At 45.3% G+C, this 23,060-nt stretch overlaps 2 protein-coding genes across 8 annotated transcripts in view; both read right to left on the bottom strand.

Annotated features, from left to right (window-relative positions):
• CYP26C1 (cytochrome P450 family 26 subfamily C member 1) lies at positions 1-9,206 on the bottom strand. Of its 2 annotated transcripts, none has more exons than XM_069863704.1 (6): positions 8,866-9,206; positions 8,566-8,790; positions 8,162-8,437; positions 6,397-6,552; positions 2,352-2,849; positions 1-2,085 (listed from the first exon to the last, which is right to left on the bottom strand). In XM_069863704.1, the coding sequence occupies exons 1-6, from the start codon at positions 9,046-9,048 to the stop codon at positions 1,720-1,722; spliced, it is 1,704 nt and encodes a 567-aa protein (XP_069719805.1). In that variant the 5' UTR covers positions 9,049-9,206; the 3' UTR covers positions 1-1,719. The 2 variants fall into 2 exon arrangements, with proteins under 2 accessions (XP_069719805.1, XP_069719806.1); XM_069863705.1 differs by having other exon boundaries at positions 8,378-8,437.
• Positions 9,207-9,373: 167 nt separating this feature from the next.
• EXOC6 (exocyst complex component 6) overlaps positions 9,374-23,060 on the bottom strand; it is a 92,829-nt gene continuing 79,142 nt past the window's right edge. For 5 of the 6 annotated variants that reach the window (XM_069864188.1, XM_069864189.1, XM_069864190.1 and 2 more), the window contains 2 exons: positions 11,189-11,301; positions 9,374-10,511 (listed from right to left, as the gene is read on the bottom strand). In XM_069864188.1, the coding sequence (XP_069720289.1) occupies positions 10,379-10,511; positions 11,189-11,301 (246 nt within the window). In that variant the 3' untranslated portion in view covers positions 9,374-10,378. The remainder of the gene's footprint in view (positions 10,512-11,188; positions 11,302-23,060) is intronic. The other variant, XM_069864193.1, reaches the window with a different exon arrangement.

The following is a 23,060-nucleotide window of genomic DNA, read 5'->3' as shown; positions in this document are numbered from 1 at the left end:
GCCCTGCCCACAGTGGGAGCCCTCATGGCCCGTGGGTCACAGCCAGTGGCTCCTGAGCCCACATTGCCCGCAGGTCACAGCCAGCCAGTGGCTCCTGCCAATTAAAATTAGTCATTGCCACTTGCAGCCACCACCTACTGAGTTCACCTCCGATAGCCAGATTCACCTTTCAGGACAAGGTCAGGAGGGGCAGAGGCTCTGGTTCACTACAGGGTCGACCTGCCAACAGCACTTAACTCAGCCCTGCAGTTCAACCTCTTCCAGATTTGACCCGGCACATTTGGGAGCTGTGTTTCTGCCCTAGGTAGTGTTGTGCTCGCTCCACAGCTCTCTGACTGCTAACAGCAGCACACGCCCTGTGCAGAGCCCCAGCATGGACGTGCAACAGGGACTGGCCAGGGTTGGTCAGTTTTAGCCTGGTGCTGAAGGAGGACAGAGATTCAGGGGACAGGGGCTCTCCCCAGAGCCTTTCCAAAGGGACTATTACTCATGGCACATTTCTGTCCTCGCAGGTCAAATTGATGCTGTCCTTCACACAGAGCCTTCAGGCCCAGGAAGGGACTCAAGGGACAACCCAGATGATTTCCCTCGTTGCTTCCACACAGGATGAGTGACAGTGGGGAGCAGAGGTGACATTGAAAGGAGCTGATAAACAGATTGCAGTAGAGCAAGGACCTGGGCTCAGCTCTGTTCTCAGTGCAAGCAACAGGAGTCACTTCATTTTACATAGGAGAGAAATACCCATGTCTCAGTGAGGCAGGTGGTACTCAAAAGCCACCTTACAGGGTGCCCTCAATACCCAGGCTTATCCCCAAGTATCACCCCTTGGATGGACCCACAGAGCTGCTGTCCTGGCACCTGCCCCAGCAGAGACAGGATGCAGGAGGTGACACAGTCACTCTGTACAGCCAGCCACTATGTCACCTTGCAAATGCCCCCTCTGCAAAGAGAACAGCATCATCAGGAATGGAATTCTTAGCATAAATCAGACATATTCAGAAATGCTGGTTTTCTAAATGTTTATTCCCCAAAGGCCCCTTCCCTGCTTCCGTCCACCTCCTCAGTCAGGAGGATAGCAGCCTGTGGGGACCCTGGAGACGGGCTTCATGGCAGACCCCAGGCAGCAGCGCAGTGCTCAGCCACAACATACACAGCTATTACTACTGGTGAATGAGACACCGTCTGAGCTGGCTCTAATGGGAAGTGCAGGAGTGAGATTAAATATTTACAATAAAAACCACTTTGTGCTCTGTTATTCTAGTTAAGGTGATGCTGTGGATCTTTCCTCTTTTTACATCTCTTAAAAGCTGTATGGTGTGCGGGGTCCTGCCTTGCCTATAATACACCCACAGGAGATAACCCTGGGACAGAAAGGCTCTGGGAGCCTTAGCTGTGTGACTGGGCATTTTGCTCCCCATCCCTGGAGACTGGGGACGTGTGTGGGGCCGGGGCTGGCTGAACCCCCATGGAGGATGCTCCCTGCAAGCAGCTTCAATGGCTTTTACCCCCAGGCTGGGGCTGAGGCTCACCCCAATGCTCAAGGACAAGACCCTCCCTAATGGCTTGTACATCAAGAGGGGGAAAACCGCAAAAAGTATCTTTGAGGTTTGTCTCTGCAGTGACCCAGTGCCATACCCAGCCTGAGGCAGCAGACACATGGCTCCCGCAGCCATGGAAGGGCATCAATGCCAGAGCTGAGGGGGGCAGCACAACCCCGGCTCAGGCCTCGCTGCCGCAGCGGCTGGGCTGCAAGGGGTGGAAGTAGAGTTGCAGCCCATCGTTGATGGGGTGCACGATGGGCACGGTCTGCATGGCAGGGTAGCCAGGGGTTGCCAGCTCCCAGCGGGCCGTGCTGACCAGCTCAATGGCCAGCAGCTTGAGAATGGCCTGTGCAAGCTCCTTGCCAATGCAGCCCCGTGCCCCTCCACCAAAGGGAATGTAGTGGAAGCGGCCTGTGGCCTCCGTCTGGGTGGCACTGAAGCGGTCAGGGTCGAAGCTGCCAGGAGGGCTCTGGTAGATGGTGGCCGTCTCATGTGTGTCACGGATGCTGTACATGACACTCCAGCCTTTGGGGATCTGGTAGCCCTGTTGGAGAGAAGAGGGGAGAGGAGCATTACGTGCCTGTGTACTTAGTGCACGTGAGCAGAGGGTGCCTGGGGCAGCCCCACCACACTGCCCATCTGCTCTGCAGCTACTTTTCTCCCCAGCCTAGCTAGGACTCACAGAGTCTGCTGGATGCCACCTCCCCTGAGCTACACTGCCAGGCACCACCACTGTGTTGGACACAGGGTACTGAGAGGCAGTGGCAGGCAGCAGCTCCCTAACAGCATGACAGTACCTGAGGCACTTACATCCAGCTCAAAAGTCTGCAGTGCCGTTCTGTAGCCTCCAGAGACGGGGGGCAGCACCCGCAGCACCTCCTTAATCACACAGTCCAGGTAGCGCAGATGGTTCAGCTTCTCCAAGCTGATGTCCGAGGGGCAGCTCTCCCCTGATGGCACCCACAGGTGGGGGCCTGCACAGGGACTGTTCTGGAGGAGGGTGGGCTCTGGTGGGGCACAGAGCTGGGAAGAACTTTCCTCCGTTGGACCTGAGGGCTGTCTGTCTTTCTTGTGAGTGTCTTTAGCCATGGGGTAAAGTGGCTTCTCACTGTCCCTGCTCTGGGAAGTGAGGGTGTCCGGGCAGGGTCCCTCAGGGCAGTGCTCACGCTGCTCATACAGCTCGTGGGACATCAGCTCCTGCCTTATTTTTTCAATCACTGAGGGGTGCTTCAGTAGCAGGAGGATCAGAGAGGTGCTGGCACTAGCCGTGGTGAAAAAAGCAGCAAATATGAGCTCAATTGCTGACTCCTGGGAGAGGAAAGAAGGTGAGAAGTTTGAATGCAATTTTAAACTGGTGACATTTAAACAGGTGATTCAGACTGTTCTCAGCTTTTGCAGGTTTTGTCCCTGGGCAGAGGGCCCTGACCCCTCCCCCCAGGTCTCCACAAACCTGCACCTACTCTGGGCTGGCAGAGACCAAAACAAGACACTCTTGTTCTTCCATTTCTGTATGAATTGGACATCAATTTGCCAAGTGACTGATGCAGAAACACAATTGAGATGAGTTCACATCACCTCCAATCCAACTCTTCTGAGCTTTCCTCTCAAGACTTAGAAATTTTGAAGAAGCATTTTAGCATGCATTTTAACATACTGAGTGAAGTGCATTTCAAACATTACACTTCATACCTGCATCTGCTAATTCCCCTTTGCTTTTACCTTCCTGCCCAGCCAGCGATTATGAGGCTGTGTGTTTATGCATAAATCCTAGATGCTCTGGCAGCTAAAATGGTTTGCATTTGATCCATCTCCAGTTATAATCAAACATTTGCCTGTCTGGGAGCACACTCAAGCCAACAGGGTCAAAAGTAGAAAGACCTCTCTGCTACAGCAGGTCGGCCCAGGAGGTGCGGTAGCTGGCAGCAAGCTCTCCTGCAGGGATGCACACACCACGCAAGGGATTTGCTCACTTTTCAAGCTTTACATACTGAAGTACAGCAGCGTTCCTGATAGCGCTGTAGCAGATGTGTCCATAACAAGTTAGGAGGTTAACCAGCTCAGATGAACCACAACACAGTCAAATGCGTAATAAGTGCCTTGTCCCAGCTCAAGGAACCCCACACAGCCTTCTAGTTTTTCTGAGACTGCCTATATGGCACAGCACATGCCAGGCTGCTGTGGGCTGTTTGCAGCACCCTGTGATCAATTATTGGAAATTATTTTCCAAAAGATAAGGGTTGCCCAGAGCTGGGTCATAGTATGACATGTCTTTGAAGCCAACATAAGCCTCAGACTTACAGCACCATCTGAAGGTGCCAGAGGTTCCATAGCACCAGTCTGGGAGCACTGAGGCCAGAGGCTTGACCCAAAAGCCACGGGAGAAGCTGGACGGAGAAGCACAAGTAACCGCCAGCCTGGGAGGGACTGGGACCTGGCTGGCACTACTAAGCACTAATCGCTCCAGCCCAGGGGCAAAGTGGAGCGAAAAACCCCAGGGAAAATGAGCAGTTTCCTTTCACACAGCTATGTGTTTGGATTTTAAATTGGTCTGACACGACCGGTTTCGGGAGAGGTGAAGCCAAAATCACAGGGAGGGACACTTGAAGCCTGAAGGTACCTGAAGCCAAGTCTGGTTAGGTCAAGGGTAATGTAATAAGGATTATTTTTTGCTACCGTCCCCAGTGCCATATATTGGCTGGACTATAGGCTTTTGCCAAAGTGCAGCTCTCAAGGGCATCTTTCAGCTGAAATAAAACCTCTGAAATAACAGATCCCTGTCGGCCCCTATCACACCTCCTGCAGGCATGAGCATGAATTTTTACATTCACAAGGTAGCAGACGCAGCTGAAAAATCTCTCAATTCCACCACTTGCAATTAAAACCAGAGATGTTTCAACAACACGCAAGGAATTCAGGGCAGGCTCTGCAATTTGAAATAACAGCCCTTATGACTCCCTGCATCAACCTCTGACAGTGCTGCTACATAAGATGTGACACCGAGCTGCTGGCTTTCCCTCCTTGCTTTCACAAGGCCAACATAACCCGTGGCTGGGGAGCAGCACCTTCCCACAGCTTCACCAGAGTTGTCTCTGTGCTGTATCCTGACTTGCATCTGGGGAGGCAGGACCAGTGGTGTTCGGGTTCCACCCAGCCAGCTGGTGACAGCACTGTAGAATCGGGTCGGGGGGTGTTTAATCCTTCCAAGGTTTTAAATGTTCTAAACCAGTAGCTTTGGCAAAGTGATATCTTTTTAATGACTTTTCCATTTCCAGTGTCCTGCTGAGTTCACACCAGCAGTGCAAATCACCGTGTATTTAGGGAAACTTCTGGGAAGACAGCCCTTAAAAATAATTTGAACAAAACCCCAAATCAGTAACTATTGTGTGCCACTGTTTGGAGTGCCTCTCAAAGTCCAGGACTCTGAGACAGCTTTTGTCTTTTTATCCAATTACACCATGTCACTGGATGAGAGCTCTACTACTGTTTTACTAGAATGGAGAATATTGCCATAATTGCAACCACAAGTTGTTCAGTTTGCAAGTTAGTTTTTTAAATACAAATAAGGTAGCTATGTTCTAACTGTAAAAGTCAAGGACAGCATATGTGTGTACTGTCACTGGAATCAGGTGACTCGAGTCACTGCCATGTTGCTCTGTGGTCCATTTAATATCCCCTTATTCCATTTGTGGTCAGAACCAGAGACATGATGAGACATCATGTAATTATTCATGTGTAATAACCATGTGAATACTAACAGATTAATCGATCTTAATCACAGTTTGAATCACAGGCAATTACCTTTAAAAAATATATATTTTTTATAAAAGCATCCTATTAGAATAACTAATATAATTATAATTACATTTTTTAGGAATATATATACAGGTTCTAATTTATCTAACAGTCACTATAAAGTTTTTCAAATATTTTAGATTTAGGGATTACACTTTCACAAAATCTTTATAAAACATTAGTCTTTGAATAAACACCTAAATAAATGGTAAAACTATGCCTGTTCAATACTATTAAACTATGTTCAAATACCTTTATACTCTATTCATCTGCTATACTCATGCAAAACTACTTCAAAACTTGTTATATAAATGCAGTATTGTCTGTCATTCACTGACACCAAGTGACCTGGAGCTAGGAATAACAGAGTACTAATGCCAATTTTCTCCCCAATATCTTTGGCAAAACACTCTTCACATTCACTCAGTAGTTTTGGCTCGGTAAAGACAATTGAGTTCCTCCCTAAACCAGAGTGATGTATCATAGCAATCCACAAGCTAGATGATCTAATTAATGATGAGGTGATAGGAAATGACCCAGAATCTCTCATTCGATCCTTGGACCCATTTTGATATATCGTCTCAGAGATTCCTGGGCTCACAGCCCCGATGATCTACACACCATGCTATGCCAGATGCTAGGGGATGTTTGAGAAGCACATGACTAGCTCTAAATATTCCCAAGATTTTATTTTCGAGGTTACTGAGTGCACACTGACATCCAGAACTTTGGCACAGCCACATAGTCCTACCAGGGTTCTAAGTCAGGCTGAAGCCTGGTAGCCGTGAAAAGAAAAGGTAAAAGAGGCATGTGCTCCCTTTTTAAATACCAGCTCTCTTCTAATGCAGAGACACAATTCTACAAGAGCATATGAGCATGCCAAGTCCAGGCTTTCTTGCCTGTGTCTTCAGCATTGGTAAGAGGAAGGCAGGAGCCAGTGGCTGGTGGCAGGAGCCAGTGCCTGGTGGCAGGAGCCAGTGCCTGGTGGCAGGTCCACGCACAACCCTCCTCTCAAACAGCCACTGAGTCAGAAGGGACATTACAAGGGTGGAGTTCTCCTTACCTTTAGCTCCTGCATGGTGAATTCTTTGCCATGCTCCTTGGCACTGTTTATTATGAAATCCAGGGCATCGTTGTGATCTTTTGGGTTGTTTCCCTGCAGTTTTTCCCGTATAGCATTCTCCATAAACTCATGTAGCATGTTCCGTGCTTTGATTCCCTGCAGGAGGCAGACAGAGTTCAGGAGAGCCTTAGGAACTGCCCGCTTCTCCACAGAGACCAGAGGACCCCAACTGTGGCAATCCTTAATCCCAGGATCTGTAACAGCAAGAACTACTTAATCTGTTGCCCAGCTCCAGAGCCTTGCAAAAGGCAGCAGTTTGGGGGGAACTGCTGCAAATTCTGTTGCCTTGCTGTTGTGAATCAAATACAGCAAGTCCTAAGAAATATTCTGAGAGGAAGAGACAGGAGTAAATGCACGATACAGAGTCCAGAGGCATCTGCACTGAACAAACCCACGGTCACATAGGGTCCAAAAGAAGCTTATCCAAAAGGACAAGAAACCGTGACTTAGTAAAAATGAGTCCAAGCAGCCGGGCAGATCTGACACAAGAAAAATTAGTGGCTTTACCAGGGTATAGTAAATAAAAACACATTAATCACACCCAGCTCATCTCCAGTTGCGTTGCACTCCGGTGCAGCAAAACATTTGAGTAAGATCTCTGCAAGTCAAGTGATCAGCCATCTCTTTGCCAAGTGGGATGGATGGAGTCACAAAGTATGTGCTTCTGTACCAAGATGCCTCCTGCAAAAACCAGAAGGAGCAGAGATTTGGGGTGAAAAATGGCCATGACCAGGTAGCAGGAAGAAGATACAAAATCTGAGATTTGATGTGGGAACAACTGGATAAAGGAAACAAGGCAGGGAGCAAGGGAAAAGAAAAAGGGACCTAAACGTAAGTTGAAGAGGTTGGTCTGGAGCCAGACAGGTTGCAGCTGACATGAGAGAAGGGAGGGATGGGAGTTTAAAGCTCAAACTGGTGGCAACCTGTAAAGGGAAATAGACAAGGGAAAAATGAGCTTTGAATTGGTGGATAAGAGCAGCAGGAAGGCTGGAGAACTGGGACTGGCTGAAGTAAGGTGATCTGGTGTGGCAGAACTCACAGTGGAAATAAGACATTGCACAGGACATGGCTAAAAGTGGTAGAACATTTGAGCGGTGGTGAGGATGGGTAACCCAAAGGCAGAAGAAGGGATGCAGACTGAAATGGGACAGGAGAGGTAGGGCACAGGACCAATACCTAGAGCAGGAACTGGGGAGGGAGGCAAGGAGGAGCAGGGCAGCAGGGAAGAACTAGAGGCAGAAGAGACTGTCCCTCTACCATGTTCCCCTCCAGGACCCCTTGCTGTCTCTCTGCTGATGCGGGACAAGGGACCAAACCTGAGGTGTGCTGTGCCCACCTGCCTTTATGCTCATGCCCACAAACCCCTCACCCCATGCGCTGATACGAGTCCAGGCAGGATGAGATGGGACAGGACCAGACATGAGGGACTAACCAAAGCCAATAGAAGCAACAAATGGGGTAAGGAAGAAGAGAAGCCCTGTGCTGTACAGTGAGCTGGAGCCAACCAGGAGCAGGTAAGAAGTGCAGAGAGAAGAGGAGACACCTGAGGCGGTTAAGACACCAAGCCCTTGGACCTAGCAGAGGGTGCCACCATGTGTCCTGCCCCACCAGAAGTGCTCCTTGGTGGACCTGGGGAAAGAGGGTCTGTACCGCTGGGGTCTTGGACCCTGCCCCCAGGCAGAGGGTGCAGAGCAGGCGGCAATACCTTGCGCAGCCCGCTGAAGGGTATGTTGAGGGGCAAGGAGAAAAGGTTCTCCACCAGCTGTTCAAAGGTTTTGGCCAGGTCCTTGAACCGTTTTTCCTCCAGATGGAGCCCCAGCAGAATCTGAGCTGCAATGCGGAAAGTTAAGGTTTTAGCAGAAGAATAAACGGCGATGGAGCCCGGCTCCATGCACCAGCCCCGCAGCTCCCAGCTCACAACCTTCTGGATCCGTGGCAGGTAGCTCTCCAGGGCGGCACGACTGAACACTCTGGCCAGGATCTAGGAGAAGGAGGGGAACAGAGGGAGGCGGTTAAAGCGTGGGGGGTCCTGGGTAGCACCAAGGCCCGGGCCCAGGCAGGAGGTACTGCCTGAGCTGCGCGTTCTTTCGGGGCGGCTGTGAGGCTCACCTTGCGGCGCTGGCGGTGCAGGTCACCGACGGAGCCGAGCAGCGTGTGGGAGCCCAGGATGATCTGGGTGCTCTGGGGCCACTGCGTGCTGACCAGTGTGTGCTCACCCAGCAGGATCTTGCGGATGTTGTCAGCGCCTGTCACTCGCACCACTGGCCGGCCCAGGAGGTGAGTCTTGAACACGTTCCCGTACTTCTTCCGCCGGGAGCTGTGGAAGCGGGAGCCCTGGGGGCGAGCCACAGGTCAGCGTGGGGCTCCCGATGGCACCTTCCCTGCTCACCCTGTCCCCTCGCACCTCACCTGGAGCAGCCAGTGCAGGGTCTCCCCGAAGAAGGGCCAGCCCATGGAGCCCTCAGGCAGCGGCAGGGCGCTGCTGTGGTCCCGGCTGAGGCTCCAGCGCAGCGCCCACAGGTGCCGGCACAGGACGCCCAGCAGCACCAGAGCAGCCAGCACCGCCACCGCGGGCCAGGGCAGCCCCAGCATCCTCTGGGCTGCGGCTGCCGCCCGGCCCCACTCACCTCCCGCTGCCGGTTTGCCCCTCAGCCACGTTTATATAGATATTGGCCACTTACGCCCCAACCACCTTCGGAGATGACGTCTCCACTGCATATTTAAGCAGCGCAGCCAAGTGTGGTGATTGGAGCGGGAGCGCCAGAGCCGCGAGCGAGGGGCACGGGACGCCCTCCTGCCCAGGCTGGGGACCAGGCGCCCCGCTCCACCCCCCCCCAGCCAGCCCTGCCGGTCCCCCCCCGGCGGTACCCAAGCTCCGAGGTGTCTTCCAGTGCACGAAATCATACAGGAACACGGGTGAGGTTCGTATTACTGTATTTAGACTGTCAATAACTTAAAATTACAGCGAAAATGTACATTATTTTTTTACACGTTCTGTTTGGTTTGTATTTGTTAGACATTCTCGTTATGTCTAAAAGAGCCAGGAGGGGACAGTGCAAAGAGACCAACGGTGGGGTGAAAGGCAAACGGCTGGGATGGGTCTGGCTATGGAAAGTGCATACTGACAGAGGCGGCACAAAACCAAGTGGCAAATCTATTCCTTACAGTGACCTGGGGAAAAGAACCCAGGATCTTACAAAAGTACAGTTAGAAATAGTACCCCTGAGGAACAAAACCAAATCAAACCAAAAAAATGTCACATTATAAAGAACTCAAATGGTTATTTACATTCACAACCTCAAGATTAAACCCTTCTGGAGAATAAAGCCTACAAGTGCTAATGCTAAATAAATATCAAGTCTAGTTATCAGGTAGTTTTCAAAGGTACTAAAAATCAAAAGATTTTTTTTATACCTCCAGACTACAAAATCTGGTGTACAAAATTATGTCCAATCACTTTAAGACTAATATACATTTAATGCAGGAAAACAACGGGTGCATCTGAGATGCAAGTATCTCAATGCTTAAAAAACCCATAAAATTAGGATTCATCCAGAAAACAACAAGTAAAGGATTATTTCTCAAGTAATTCCTACCTAGAGCAAAATTTTGGACACTATGTCTTGCAGATATTTAAATAACATATTTACAGTTCAGCTGTTCCATGTACAATATGACTGAGCTCGTTTTTATTGCACAATCTCATTTTTCACCATTTGATTACAATATACAAAATAGTATTCAATCCATTAAAAATACGTACAAAGAATTGTTTGTTGAAGATTCCATGTACAAGCCACTGACTGCATTTTTCCTTTACTTGGTTGAATGACTGTCCTAACTGATATCACTTGTTTACTTAGTAGAAATAATGGCTAAGAAATATCTCTTGACGTGATGAGATACCGTCGATTCAACAGGCCTATGTGTGCTGGGACATACCATTCACTAAACTCCTAAGCTGCTTTACTACAGTCTCTATTAGCTTCTGCTTGTCACGATCATTCTTCCTGAACTGAGCAAAAATGTTGTTCTTTTTGCTAGAATCTTTCATTCTGGAGAAATAAAAAAAACAACGATAGAGACGCATTAGAAACATAATTTGAAAAGGAAAAACCTGACTATTTAAATAGGTTTACTTTCGTTCCTCTTTTGATCTTTCTGATAATAACAGAAAAATTACAAAACCTGTTATCTCCGTGTTCTTAAATTTAACTTCTGCTATGAGGAAGTCGTTTTAACAAGTATTACTTCACACATTGCTGGCAAGTATTAAGCAAAAAGCACTTGGGCACAAGCCGGCCCTACCAATTGCGCTAGGAGAGATGCAAACCACAAAACCCGTTAGCGTCATCTGCCTCCATGGTAGGTTCAGACTCGGCGAACGGGCATGTTTCATTCACCGTCAAATTACCCAGTTCCATCAGCGCTGATCTCCCGGATCAACGGATTTAAAAACGAAATTCAGGAAATAATATAAATTGAAGCAATAATAATTGGTTACAATGCACGATACGTACCCTCTGTGAACTCTGCAAAACAGGTATTCACCGCAGGCAGGAGAGGAGAGAAAACACCGTTAGAAAGCGCCTTTAAGTCCCGGTGTGTCGATGCGGTTTCTAAACGCGGTTTGATGCCCTCCCCGGCTCCACTGCCGCTTTCCCCCCTCCCTAAGGCAGCAGCTCGGGATGCCGTCAGCCACTCGGGACCCTCCAGCACCGCCTGCACTTACTTCTCTAGGAGCGTGAGGGCCGTGCCCGGACTGACCCGCAGGTATTTGGAGGTGGCCTGCCCATAATCTGCCAGGTAGGTGGACCAGTCCCACACCATGAAGAGGTCCAGGAGCTGTGGGGGAACAAGGGGGTGAGGGAGCATGAAGGGACTCTGCGGGCAGAGGTACCCAGCCGGGAGCCCGCAGCCCTGCTGCAGCTCCTGCCTGGAGCCCGTAGACCTGCCTGGAGCCCAGAGCTCCTGTCACAGCTCCTGCCTGGAGCCTGCAGCTCCTTTCTGGAGCCTGCAGCCCTCCCTGGAGCCCGCAGCTCCTTTCTGGAGCCCGCAGCTCCTGCACGGAACCCATGGATCCTGCCGCAGCTCCTGCCTGGAGCCTGCAGCCCTGCCTGCAGCTCCTGCCTGGAGCCTGCAGCCTTGCCTGGAGCCCGCAGCCCTGCCGCAGCTCCTGCCCAGAGTCCCTCACCTGCCCGTTTCTCCCTCCAACTCTTCCTGCCTCCCTCCATGGGCCAAGGGCAGCTGTGTGGGTTTGGCCCACGAAGGGGATGATAATGGCTTCACCCCTTGCTTTACCATGGGGGGTGCAAAGGGGACACTCGTGTCTGTGGCTGTTCACAGTAATTTAAACCAGAGGTTCAGGTAGTCTCAATTAAGTGAATTAAACAACCCCTGCTTTGCTCTCCATGGTGACTGATCCCTGTGATTTAGCCCCAAGCCCATGGCACAGTTCTGGCCCAAACTAACCCCAAACACTTAAACGGGACAATAAAAAGCCTCCGAGCGCAGCCTCGCATCTGGCCACAGTTTTGAGTTAGGCCTCTGACTCACAGATCTCAGAACAGCCTGTTTCTGCAGGCGGGCGTGATGCCTAACTCCGGCAGCCAGCACCCGCGCAGCCCGCAGAGCCTAATTCCCCATCTGCCATCATGGGTGCGGGCCAGGCACCGCTGGGCGCCCTGCCCAGGCTGCCCGGGGCCAGGGCACAGGCGGCACAGCCCGGCGCAGCCTTTCCCACAGCTACCTGGTGGCCCCGCTCCCGCTGACGTCAATGGCATGGTGCCCCAGCCTCCCCCCGCCACTGACGCCTGGCCTCATCCCCCTGCAGAGGGCTAACGTAGGCTTGCTCTCAGGATGCCCGCTGTTAGCCAAATCTTCTGTTATAATGAGCATGGGGAACCATGAGAAACACTTTCCCCTGGCCTGCAGTGCCTGTGGCTGCTCTGCTGTGCTGCATCCTCACTGTAACCTAGAGCCCCTGACTGCCTGCAGGCCTTGCTACACCAGTAAGGCTGGGAAAGGTGGGATGGAACAGGACTTTCTGTAAAAATAAACACTTTAGGAAACATAACTGACTATTACAGGTTATACCATTTTACTATTTAAATAAAGAACTCTTTTCACTTTAAACATTTGCTTCTGCTGAGCTAGGCCAGAGCTGTTACAGCTGGGGCACAACAGCAAGCGCCCTGGCTCCCACAGGCACAGCTGCAGCAGGCACCTGCTCCTCTGCCTTCTCAACATAAGCTAAGAGCAGGGCTGCACCTCCAAGCCTTGCCGTACTCAAACCTCTCAGTCTGATAAGACATCACACATCTCCAGTAAACCCCAAAATTATCACACCAACTTAATCACAAAATAAAAGCATACACCAGGTCTTCACAGCTTCAAGTTCACATGCTCTTTTCCTGCAATTTTTTCTACTTCTTAACCCCTTTCATGTGTTATTTTCAAATGGAGTGTCTAATTTAAACAAATCATCTTGTAATAATTACTCCTTCCATATTTGTAGCATAGACTTTTATGAATATGCAGTAATATTTCCTAACTTCCTAATGGCCCTCAGGTACAGTTACTCCTCTGTCGTTCCAAAGTCCTCCAGAGATCATTACAAAGCTCAGTAACATCTAGATTTTACATTGGCCTATATCATTTGCATGAAAGGTGTATAAAAAGCAAGGAGGCTATTTCATTCACTGCTGACTACATATCCATGATATCAAGGTTAAGTGCAAATAGTTCTTTCTCACAAAGCTCTTTCTCAGAACGGCCACAATCAATTCTACTGAACTGGAGTAGAGAACATGTGTTCAGTCATTTGGGAAGGCTCTGGATAACTCAGGAATTAGTGGCATTTGTGAAACCCACAGCCCCAGTTGCTGCTGCATTCTACTTATCTTTTCTTATTACTTGCACTACAACAGTCAGTAGCATGCAGTCCTCAGAGAGGCTGCATAGTACATTCAAAAGAACAATCAAGAGTGGAAAGACAGGACAGGCAGATGTACAACACAGACTGGGAGCCACAGGAACCCAAACTATATAATCTGGAGACTTCATCTGCCCTCTGCCTTACAGAGAAGTGAAAAGAATGTATTAAAAAATTATTACTAATTACAATGCCACTTGTCATGGGATCCACATGGGAAATGGTGCTTAAGAAAGGACTATACCGACACTCCTATAGCAGTTGTGTGCAGTAAATCAAAGGCAGAGGATTTAACTTCTTATCCCAACTGTAACACTGGAATTCAGGATTGTGCAGTCCAAAGCCATTGATGACCAATACAATTACAGTGCTGGCAAATTCAAACAAACATTCCTGCCACCATGACATGAGTGATTTTCACACCATACTTACAGTGCTTGAATCAACTGCCCAACTGTGTCATGGCTCTGGGATATCTCAGTGATAGTGATGGCTACGGTGGAAAATTACACCTCATTTGTCACCTGACCAAACACAGGTGGGTTTGGAGGGATCTAAACAGACCACTGAGTCTTTGCTTTTCAAGACCAGATAAAACATGTCCCAAGATAATATGAAACATATTCTGGCTCTGAAGAGTGACCACCCTGAGAGACACTATTGGCAAGGGGGATGCACCCAGAGCCCCTTCCCTGCTCCACGCTTGGTCAAAGAGCTGCATACAACCAGCCTCACGCTATTAAATCTCCTAAATTAAAGCAGCTGTCATAACATGCAGCAATGTAACACAAAGGTCCAGGGACATGCAATTAAATGACACAAGCCACCCTTCCTTCCGCACATGTGTTCAGGGGCTGCATGGACAAATGTGTCCTGCTACTGGAGTAAATTCGACCAAGCCGCAGACACTGCTGGAGACCGAACTGCTGCTGTGCACAATTATGCATTGTGCATTTTGTTCCCCTTACAGCTGCAGTTTTGCATTGTGGCACATTGCTGTACATAATGGGCTTTGACAACACGTACTGTACACTGTGGGTGGGCAAGAGCTGCCTGGTGTGCAGCTCTTCGGATCTGTGTCCTGGCCATTCAGATCACCTGCATCTGACTTGGCAGATGTACAGTCAATTCAGGCACTTTGAGAGGGGAGCAGGCTGGCGAGCAGCCACTGGCAGCAAGGACAGTCTAGCAGAAATGAGCTGCTGGTCCCAGGACCAGCTACTGGTTCCCATACATGTGTATGGGAAAGAACTTCAGCCCACTCTTACAAAGCTTCCCTGGAGCACAGCCCCAAATTCACCTTTACTCCTGCAGCGGTGCTGCAATGGCATTGACCCTACAGACTGCTTCAACTTCCACTACTGTATTCTTTCTGATTTACACTGCCTTTTGCTACAAAAATATGTGCCTTATTTAAATAGAGCACTTGAATTCCTCCTCCTCCTCCTATAAAAACCTCAGTTAAAGTGAGTGTCCTGGATGCAGGCATATGATCTGGAAGACATCCCATCCAGTCAAAGCAGCAGAAAAATATTTGGGCTACTTCACATGATTTGAACATACCCTTGGAAAGACAAAACTAGTAATAAACATTGGCCTACCTAATCCTTTGATAGATAATTTTTATTTTAGTAAAGGATAAAGTTATCTTGAAATTTATACATAAAGACTATTGAAAATAGGCGCAGAACAGAAAGATTCAAAAAGTCTCTTTTCTTAATTCATGCAAACAGATAGCTACATGAAATTCATCGTGAGAACTTGGCCAACTCTTCAACAAAGGAGAAAAAACCCCTAAATTTTCCCTATATTTTTCTGTATTTTCAATCACAATAGATGCATATTAAAGTGATTTTATAATGTGACAGGGACTACATGTCTGCAAAACCACAGGGAGAGGGAACAGCCTTTGGTAATGTTACACGGTACTCAAGATGAAGATATAAAGAAAACAATTTGTGGACTTGGCTTGACATGCTGTCATGACTCATACTAGAGAGATGTAATGTGTGGGATACTTTAAGTTCCACTGAAATAAAAGAAGGCTCTAAATCTTTGCAGTTTTAAATACTGTGAGTACTGCTAATGTGGAAAAAGAAAAATTGCATCCCGGGCAAGTCTAATCGTTAAAGCGTTAGTTTTGCCAAAAGGAGTATCAGCTACGATTAAGAAAACCCAAAACATTCAGGGGATTTAACTTCAGGTGAGCTTACCCCAAGGCTTCTCAGTTGTGAAGCATGAAGTACAGGAGAATTTGCCGGTTCTATGACAGTGGCAACTAGAATCAACCTACTAAAGGCCAAATTGCAGCAACCTTTCCCTAGTAATATTTTATCCGCTAAAACTGTTGCTATTACCAAAACAATAACTGAAAATGAGATATATTGTCTAGCAAGGAATGGTCCACACTGACATGCACTGTACTAAGAGAAGTACATGCACAGAATAAATCCTGGCAACAAATATTTTCCTGCTCAAAAAATCAATCAAAATCCACACAGTGCAGTACATCACACTGACACTGCCAGCTGTGACTTCTTTAGAACGCACATTGTTTGCCTTAGACTCATAATAGGAAAGATGTTTATTTTGCACATACACCTTTCCAAGGCTAAGATGTACAGGAGCTACTTCACACTGAACAGAACAGCAATCTCTCCCACAACTCTCAAGAGTCTGGAGGCAGTGCAGACCAAGAGTTGTTAGTCAGCAGCTCGGCCCCAACTAAGGAGCCACGGAGGGTGCTCTGTCAGAACCAGCTTATCAATGTGGCTGAAACACTGTGAAGAACCTAATAATGTATGTACTCTGCTATGCAAGAACAATGGCACTGTTGCACTCTCTTTATCCCATAACAACTGCGAAAAATAGGAATAAGCTGAGGCAGGCAACACTATACCTGAAAATTTCATAATGGAGTATGTTTCAAAAGGAGCAAAGGAACAGATCTTCAAGCGTTTCTGACTAGGCATAATTAACAAAAGAGTTTGCAGAGAAGCGTCTATCTATGTGCACGAATCGTTGCCAAAAAAAATGAAGTAACATAGGAAAAAAGCTTTATCCTTACTATTACAGTACGTCAGGCGAAGTGTTCAATAGACTGTCCATTTACTTACACTTACAGGACAGATAGGGTATAAACTTCTGCCTTATTTAGAGGATTCACCTCTTATAAAGGTGTAATAAAAGAAGATCCTTCATCCTTTGGGACCATCAGGGTTGATGATCAGAGATCAGTATGATCCTTTTACTGTATACGAAAAAGTGTTATCCTCTCAAACTGCATTATCAGCCACATATTTTTCTATCACTATAGATAACTTGAGACCTGTGGGTGCTGTTACACACTCACATTTTGAACAACAGACTGATTTGCCAGCTTTTTTTCCTGTCTATGTATTTTCTAAATGCCTTTTATGTGTCTAACACAAGCTCATTCTGCTCAAAATAAATACCACGTGGGAAAAATGCTTATATATGCTCACATAAAAGGCTATAGTAATTTCTTACATTATACAGATAGTACTGCTGCTTTTATTTAGAAGATTTTTATTTTAAACAGAACAATCTTATTGTAAATAATACTAAACTATTTTAGCAGCTAAAAGAGGTCTTACTTTAAGACCTTGATAGCTAAAAGGTTTGTTTAACACAAAACATTACAATATTGATGCCACGGGGTGGGGTGGGGGAGGAATTCTTAAGATTTTAGGGACGGAATTCTGGTTTCATATAGGGCACTTATTTGTTCTTCAAGTTCAGAACTGCTCTTTCCAGATATCGAAGCGATATGGCCATGTTTGGCTATAAATTAATGGTAATCATTGCTCAGTAAAGCTTTGTCTTTTATTACCTAAAGTCCCGAGTAGCTCATCCAGTCCTGAATTTAGGCCACCTCGTAATTATGTGAGAAATCTATGCACTGGGAACTGCTGGAATCGACCATCCGACCCTTTCAAATGTTCAAATGCTGTTTCAACCTCTTGTCACATCCTCAAATATCATACAGATGCCCTTTGCTTTTTACTTTTGGGCAACTGTCAGGAATAATCTTGGAAGAGAACACAACTTCGGGAACTAGCTATCCACAGAGTCAACAGAAGGGCTTCACAGAAGAAGCATCTATTAGACAACACTGAGCGTGTTAGATATACTAGAAAAATGTAATTTTAAATTATCAAGGTATCTTGGTACAAGTTACAGTAGTGCTGTCACCTCCTTTAAAGGATAAGAATGTCAGTAAATAGCTTCGATTTTACAACTAGGCATTCCTGATTCAGGGGCTGGGAAGAAAAATGACTTGTACACTTAGTACCCTGCTTACCTATCTGCAAACCCAAATATTCCATCAAAAGAAAAGTAATTTGACGTATCACTGTCAGTTATGTTCTTCTGGCCCACGGTCCTTGCTCACAAGCTGAATTTTTCTTATGCTAAACAGTTTATTAACCCCTAATCACCCAGTTACTTCTGCACTTGATTGCATGCGTAATTACCTTTTGTCAGGTACAATTTGCCTGATAAACATGTCAGAACACTTGCTGCTTAGTCTATTGAAACAGATAAATGCTGTCTTTCCACAGCCTTCGGGCATAATTAACAGGGGAGTAAAAAACAACAACAACAAAAAAAAGGCAGTTATAAAAACAGACAGAAGCTGATTCAGTGAGGCAGGAGTTCACAGCGTGCAGGCCGCCAATGCCCATGGCTGGCCCGCTATGCTTGCCTGAGTGCTTATTGAGCTCCAGCCTGCTGTAACAGGGCAACATGGGCAGCCTCAAAACAGAGTTAAAGTAGGTTTCCACGTGAACTTCAAAAAAAGAGTGGGATGACGCCCGTTTGGGGAAAAAAAAACCAACAAAAACAACGAAGTGAAGCAACAGATAATGATATTGGTAGAGTCCCTGTCGTCGTTATGTGTTGCCCTCAAGCAGCCTCCCTGGGATGGGCCCAGGGACTGAAAAATTAAAAGGAGGCAGAGAAAAAAAGAAAAGGAAAGGCAAAAAGGGCAAGATGTGGGGGGAAAACAAAACAAAACAGGCAAAAAAGCAGCTTTGTGGGCTCAGTTGCTTCTAATTTCTGCCCCGTAGTGTTTGCAGGTTACGTACCCAGGCACTAAGGGAGTGCAAAAAAAGAAATCCTTACCTGACCTCTGGATAACCCAAACAGGAGATTAGCCCATTTCCAAGCAAAGCAGGTTGTCACACTGTTAGGCCAATTGCTTCTATTGACACTTTGCATAAACATCTTACACAGGGTGATCAGAAAGGACTGTTATGCCATTAACGCTCTTTTTATTTTTTTTTATACCTAAACCTTACAGAATAAAGGCTTTTTGGAGCCAGGGATAACAAAAGGGTCAAGAGGTCACAAACATTCCTTTAAGTAGGTAAAAATCGGGGAAGTTTAGATTCATTGAAAAGTGCAAATTGGAATTTTTTTTGCATCTTGCAACATTCCAGAACGCTCAGCTTTTTCTAATTTTACTTCTAGCAAATTCATTAATCTACTTAATTGAGCATTTTTACTTTTCTTTTAAATAAGAGAATGCTAAACCCTTCATTTTAGGAAACAGCGAGCTGTCTAATCTTCTCAGCTAATCAGTAATCTAAACAGATTTCGACGTTACCATTAAAATCCTCATGAGTATCAGTGTAAAAAAATATATACTTTTTTTCTTGAAGTGGTATGACTGAACAGCCTCTCACATACAGTTTTGACCTATAATTTACACAGCATGTGGTTTGCACTGTGCACAGCAAAATATTCTGTATTTCCCTTTGGTTTGTTTTTGCTTTGATCAGAGATGGAAACAATCTCCCTTTAATAGTATAAAAGCCACCTGCTGGGCATCGCAGAGTACAGCTAATTGGTATATTCTTTGAAATTTAGATATAATGGATTTTGACCTCCTTAATTAAAAAAATCCCAAAGCCTTGAATACTGGTGATCTCTTCTGGGAAATGAACTGTGCCAAGCATATTCAACTGCAAGTTACGTTCAATCTTTTCTTAAGAGAGAATACAGAAATAACATTGCAATTTCTTCCTTCAGGATGCACGGCTTTTGATCTAGAAAAAAGCCCCCTGACTGTTGTTAGCTATGTATCATTTAAGTCATTAAGATAAAGGAATAGCAAATATATTATTATTTCAAGTATTACTATTTGTATTGGGGTTTGGAGTTAAAAAGCTTCAAAGATTAAGGGGACTTTTTCATTTTAAACTTAGCAAGCTCACAAAAGCCACTCACAAATGTCCCAGCTCTCAACATTTCCTACCCCAAGAAGCTCACACTGTACCGATATATACCTTTTATTCAGAAGAATAAATGGGCTTGATGACCCAAGAGGAAGCCTGTCAACCAGAATCATTGTTGTTTCATAATTTCTGACATAACGTTAACTTCTCAGTGGAGCTATAATCTCATCGGTTTGTGAACTCTAAAGCAACGCTGCCTTCCTTTTGTTAAAACACTTATTTGTACTCTGCCCAGCATAATGGGGCCGTGGTCCATGACTGGAACTCATCAGCACTGCAGTAACACAGCTATACAACAACAACATTTTCTTTTTAGTCTCTGCTTATGTTTCATGCACAAGTATGCATGAATATATGTTACACACGTACAAACTTATTTCTAATGAATTAACAAAAAAACACCTGCATGAACATGAAGATAACACCCTCAGTAGTTCACCAAATGTTATTTCCTTTGTTTATTAAAGCATGCACATAATGAAAGCACTTACTAGATTGGAACTAAAATGTGAGGGACCAGAATCAGAACTCCACAAAGACCAGTCTTGTTCACTCTAAACATTTCCTGGTCACAAAGAAACTACAGAAGTATTTAAAACACAGATATTTAAGTCCAGCTTAGAAGGAAAAAAAAGAGAGAGTTCACTAACTGTAGAATGACACAGCACCAATCAATTGCAATTATCACTTAATCAGTCGGCGTTCGTTACTGCTGGCAAATACCTTGTTAGCCTGGTTAGCAAGTCTGCCTGCCACTTGCCAAAACATTTTTTTTTATTTACTCCTGGTGACTATTTAGTGAATGTGGTGAATTTTAAAATCCCCCACTACTGATCACATAACTGGAACAACACACATCGGTCTTTTATTTCAAAGTGTATATTGATCTCTCGATCTGTGAATGCCTCCCTATAGTTTATGCTACTCTTTTTCTGGATTGGTATAACAAATGCATTTTCAAAGCGATGTTATGGGGACTTAGCTATGCAATTCCCATTAGTGTCAATGGGGGTCGCAGGCTAAATTCCTAGAAAACGCTTTGAAAACTGAGCCCTGGATTTTCAAAGGAAGAATAGTTGTGTTAGAAAGGCAGTGTCTTTCAATTTTTAAGCCGTTCCATTATATGCACACTTTTTTTTTTTTTTCACTGTGCATTTAAAAATTGTGCATTGGGGACATTTAAATGTTTACAAAAATGAAACAGTTTTATATTTACATGCTTCCATCTGTTTCAAATGTATAAGTGAAGACCATATCTGTCACTATCATGAATGCTGGGATACAATCTTTAACACATTTTTAGGTGTATAATGTATAAACTTAGAGGTTGTGACAGCTGAACCACTGGGAATTGTTGTTATGCTAAGAAAAAACTTTAAAAGTTACTTGTGTTCAATTAAGTCCTTTATAACCTAAATTCTCTGAAAGGGTGGAATTCTTTCCTAAAATCTGGACCGTACACTCTGGGATATGTCTGATCTCGTTATATTCACAAGCAAGCCCAAATACATTTTTTTACTGACTGGCACTTCAAGTGAACTTAGGCCAGCCTACACAATAAAACGCTTGCTGTTGAAGTCACATGAACAACTTGTTGTTGTTACTATAACCAGAAAAACACTCACAACATATAATTTTTACAACTACCATTAAAACTTCAAGCAGCCCAAAATGTAACATCTGAAGAATGCCAATAAAAATTAGTCACTGAAGCAAATGCAAATAGCTTGGGCCCTCAGCAATACACAGTAAGGCAACAAGGAATACCTCTTCAAAGAATATTTGTTTAATTACAGTGCAAATGTTTATTATGAAGTGTATTCTTCATCATCACTAAAGAACAAGCTGGACTAGTAGTAAAAGAACCATCTTTTGAGCCTAGAAACAGGGAAGAGTTTGAAAAGCAGGAGCCTGGCAGACAGTCAGGCTCCAGAGGGCACGGGTTCAGGCCAAATTGCTCCTGTCAAGCCCATCAGCCAATACACGAAGTCCCATTAGACAAAGCATAAAACTATGTCAATGGTAAAATTTGTGTGGATTAAAAAATAAGTATTATGCAATGGTCAGGTCATTCATAATTTTTTTTTTGTTTTCGACCTTCTGAGGCAGAGGCAACACGCTCAAACAGCACGCAAGGCTGACAAGTGCAGCCCCTCAAAACAGAGCATCCACCTCTGACCTGAACAACACTTCGAAAATACTATTTAAGCTTTTTAAATTATAAGGCATCTAATACAGCCAGTTAATCTTATGCTGTCACTTTCATTTGGCTTCTCTTTTTTTTTTCTTTTTTAAACAGAGATTCTCAAGTAGCATTAAACAGTAAAATTTACCCAAAACATTATTAACTAAAGAGGTGATTTTTAGAGGTCTGATTACTAAACTTACTTTTTCTATACAAACCTCTTTCAAATGCGTAAGATTTATTAACAGATTTGCTTTTAAGTAGTTGCTTGTCTATGAAATAACACCATAATTGGCATGTGATGTGGCACAGTACCTTAAAATACTTCTTGCGGGGATTAAAATGGTAGCATTTGTCTCAATCTTCCTGTACAAATCTGTTGGAGGTGTTTCACTAAAAAAGGTGTATTAAAAATTTTTAAGATCCATTGTTAAAATGAACTGTTTTAGAGAAGGTAGGAATTAATTAAAAAACATCTAACTTGATGTAACTGGAATAAAATTTAAACACAAAACAACAACTCCCATATTGTGTTCTGGAATTGAATACATTTGTCTTTTCTATCATATTTACTATTTAGTAGTATCCATGTGAGTAACCAGATGCCTGCAGTCTTACCAGAGGTCAATATCTATACTATACAATGAAAAGTCATTCTCTGACAAATGTTGTTTTGAACTAATCCAAACTTGTCCTTGTATGCATGCACACCTAATCTATAAAGTCAGGCTGCGGTACCCTAGAACTAAACAACAGTAGTGATCTGCCCATGTATAATTACAACTCCCAAGTTTAAATTTCAGTCTGATTACTTCTAGGTTTGAAGGAAGGAGTTTTAAATACATGGCCCTGGCATGCAAATATAAACTGATGCCTATGGGAAGACAAGCAAGCATGACACAACTCCATAGCATCAACCTTGTGCTCCCAGAGGAGGCAAGGACTTCAGCTGTTTGTGTGCAGCTGCAGCTCACAGAACTGACCCAGGAAGCTGCCAGCCTGGCCACAGGAAAATTCAGTAGTAGAATGGAATATTTCCTTCTCCTAGCTTTCCAGTTATTTCTTGTCATATTCTGACTTGAACTAAAACAACAGAGAAAATTACATCTAGGAAAAACACTGAAATTACACTGTTACAGCGACTGAGCCTTACAACCGAGCAGGAGGATATAGATCAGGTCTGTAAGGTTTATGAGCACTTCTTGATTTTGCAGTATTTGATCTC

The sequence above is a fragment of the Phaenicophaeus curvirostris genome, chromosome 9, assembly GCF_032191515.1.
Source record: "Phaenicophaeus curvirostris isolate KB17595 chromosome 9, BPBGC_Pcur_1.0, whole genome shotgun sequence".
NCBI classification, from domain to species: domain Eukaryota; kingdom Metazoa; phylum Chordata; class Aves; order Cuculiformes; family Cuculidae; genus Phaenicophaeus; species Phaenicophaeus curvirostris.
This window is presented reverse-complemented; position numbering and strand designations above follow the sequence as displayed.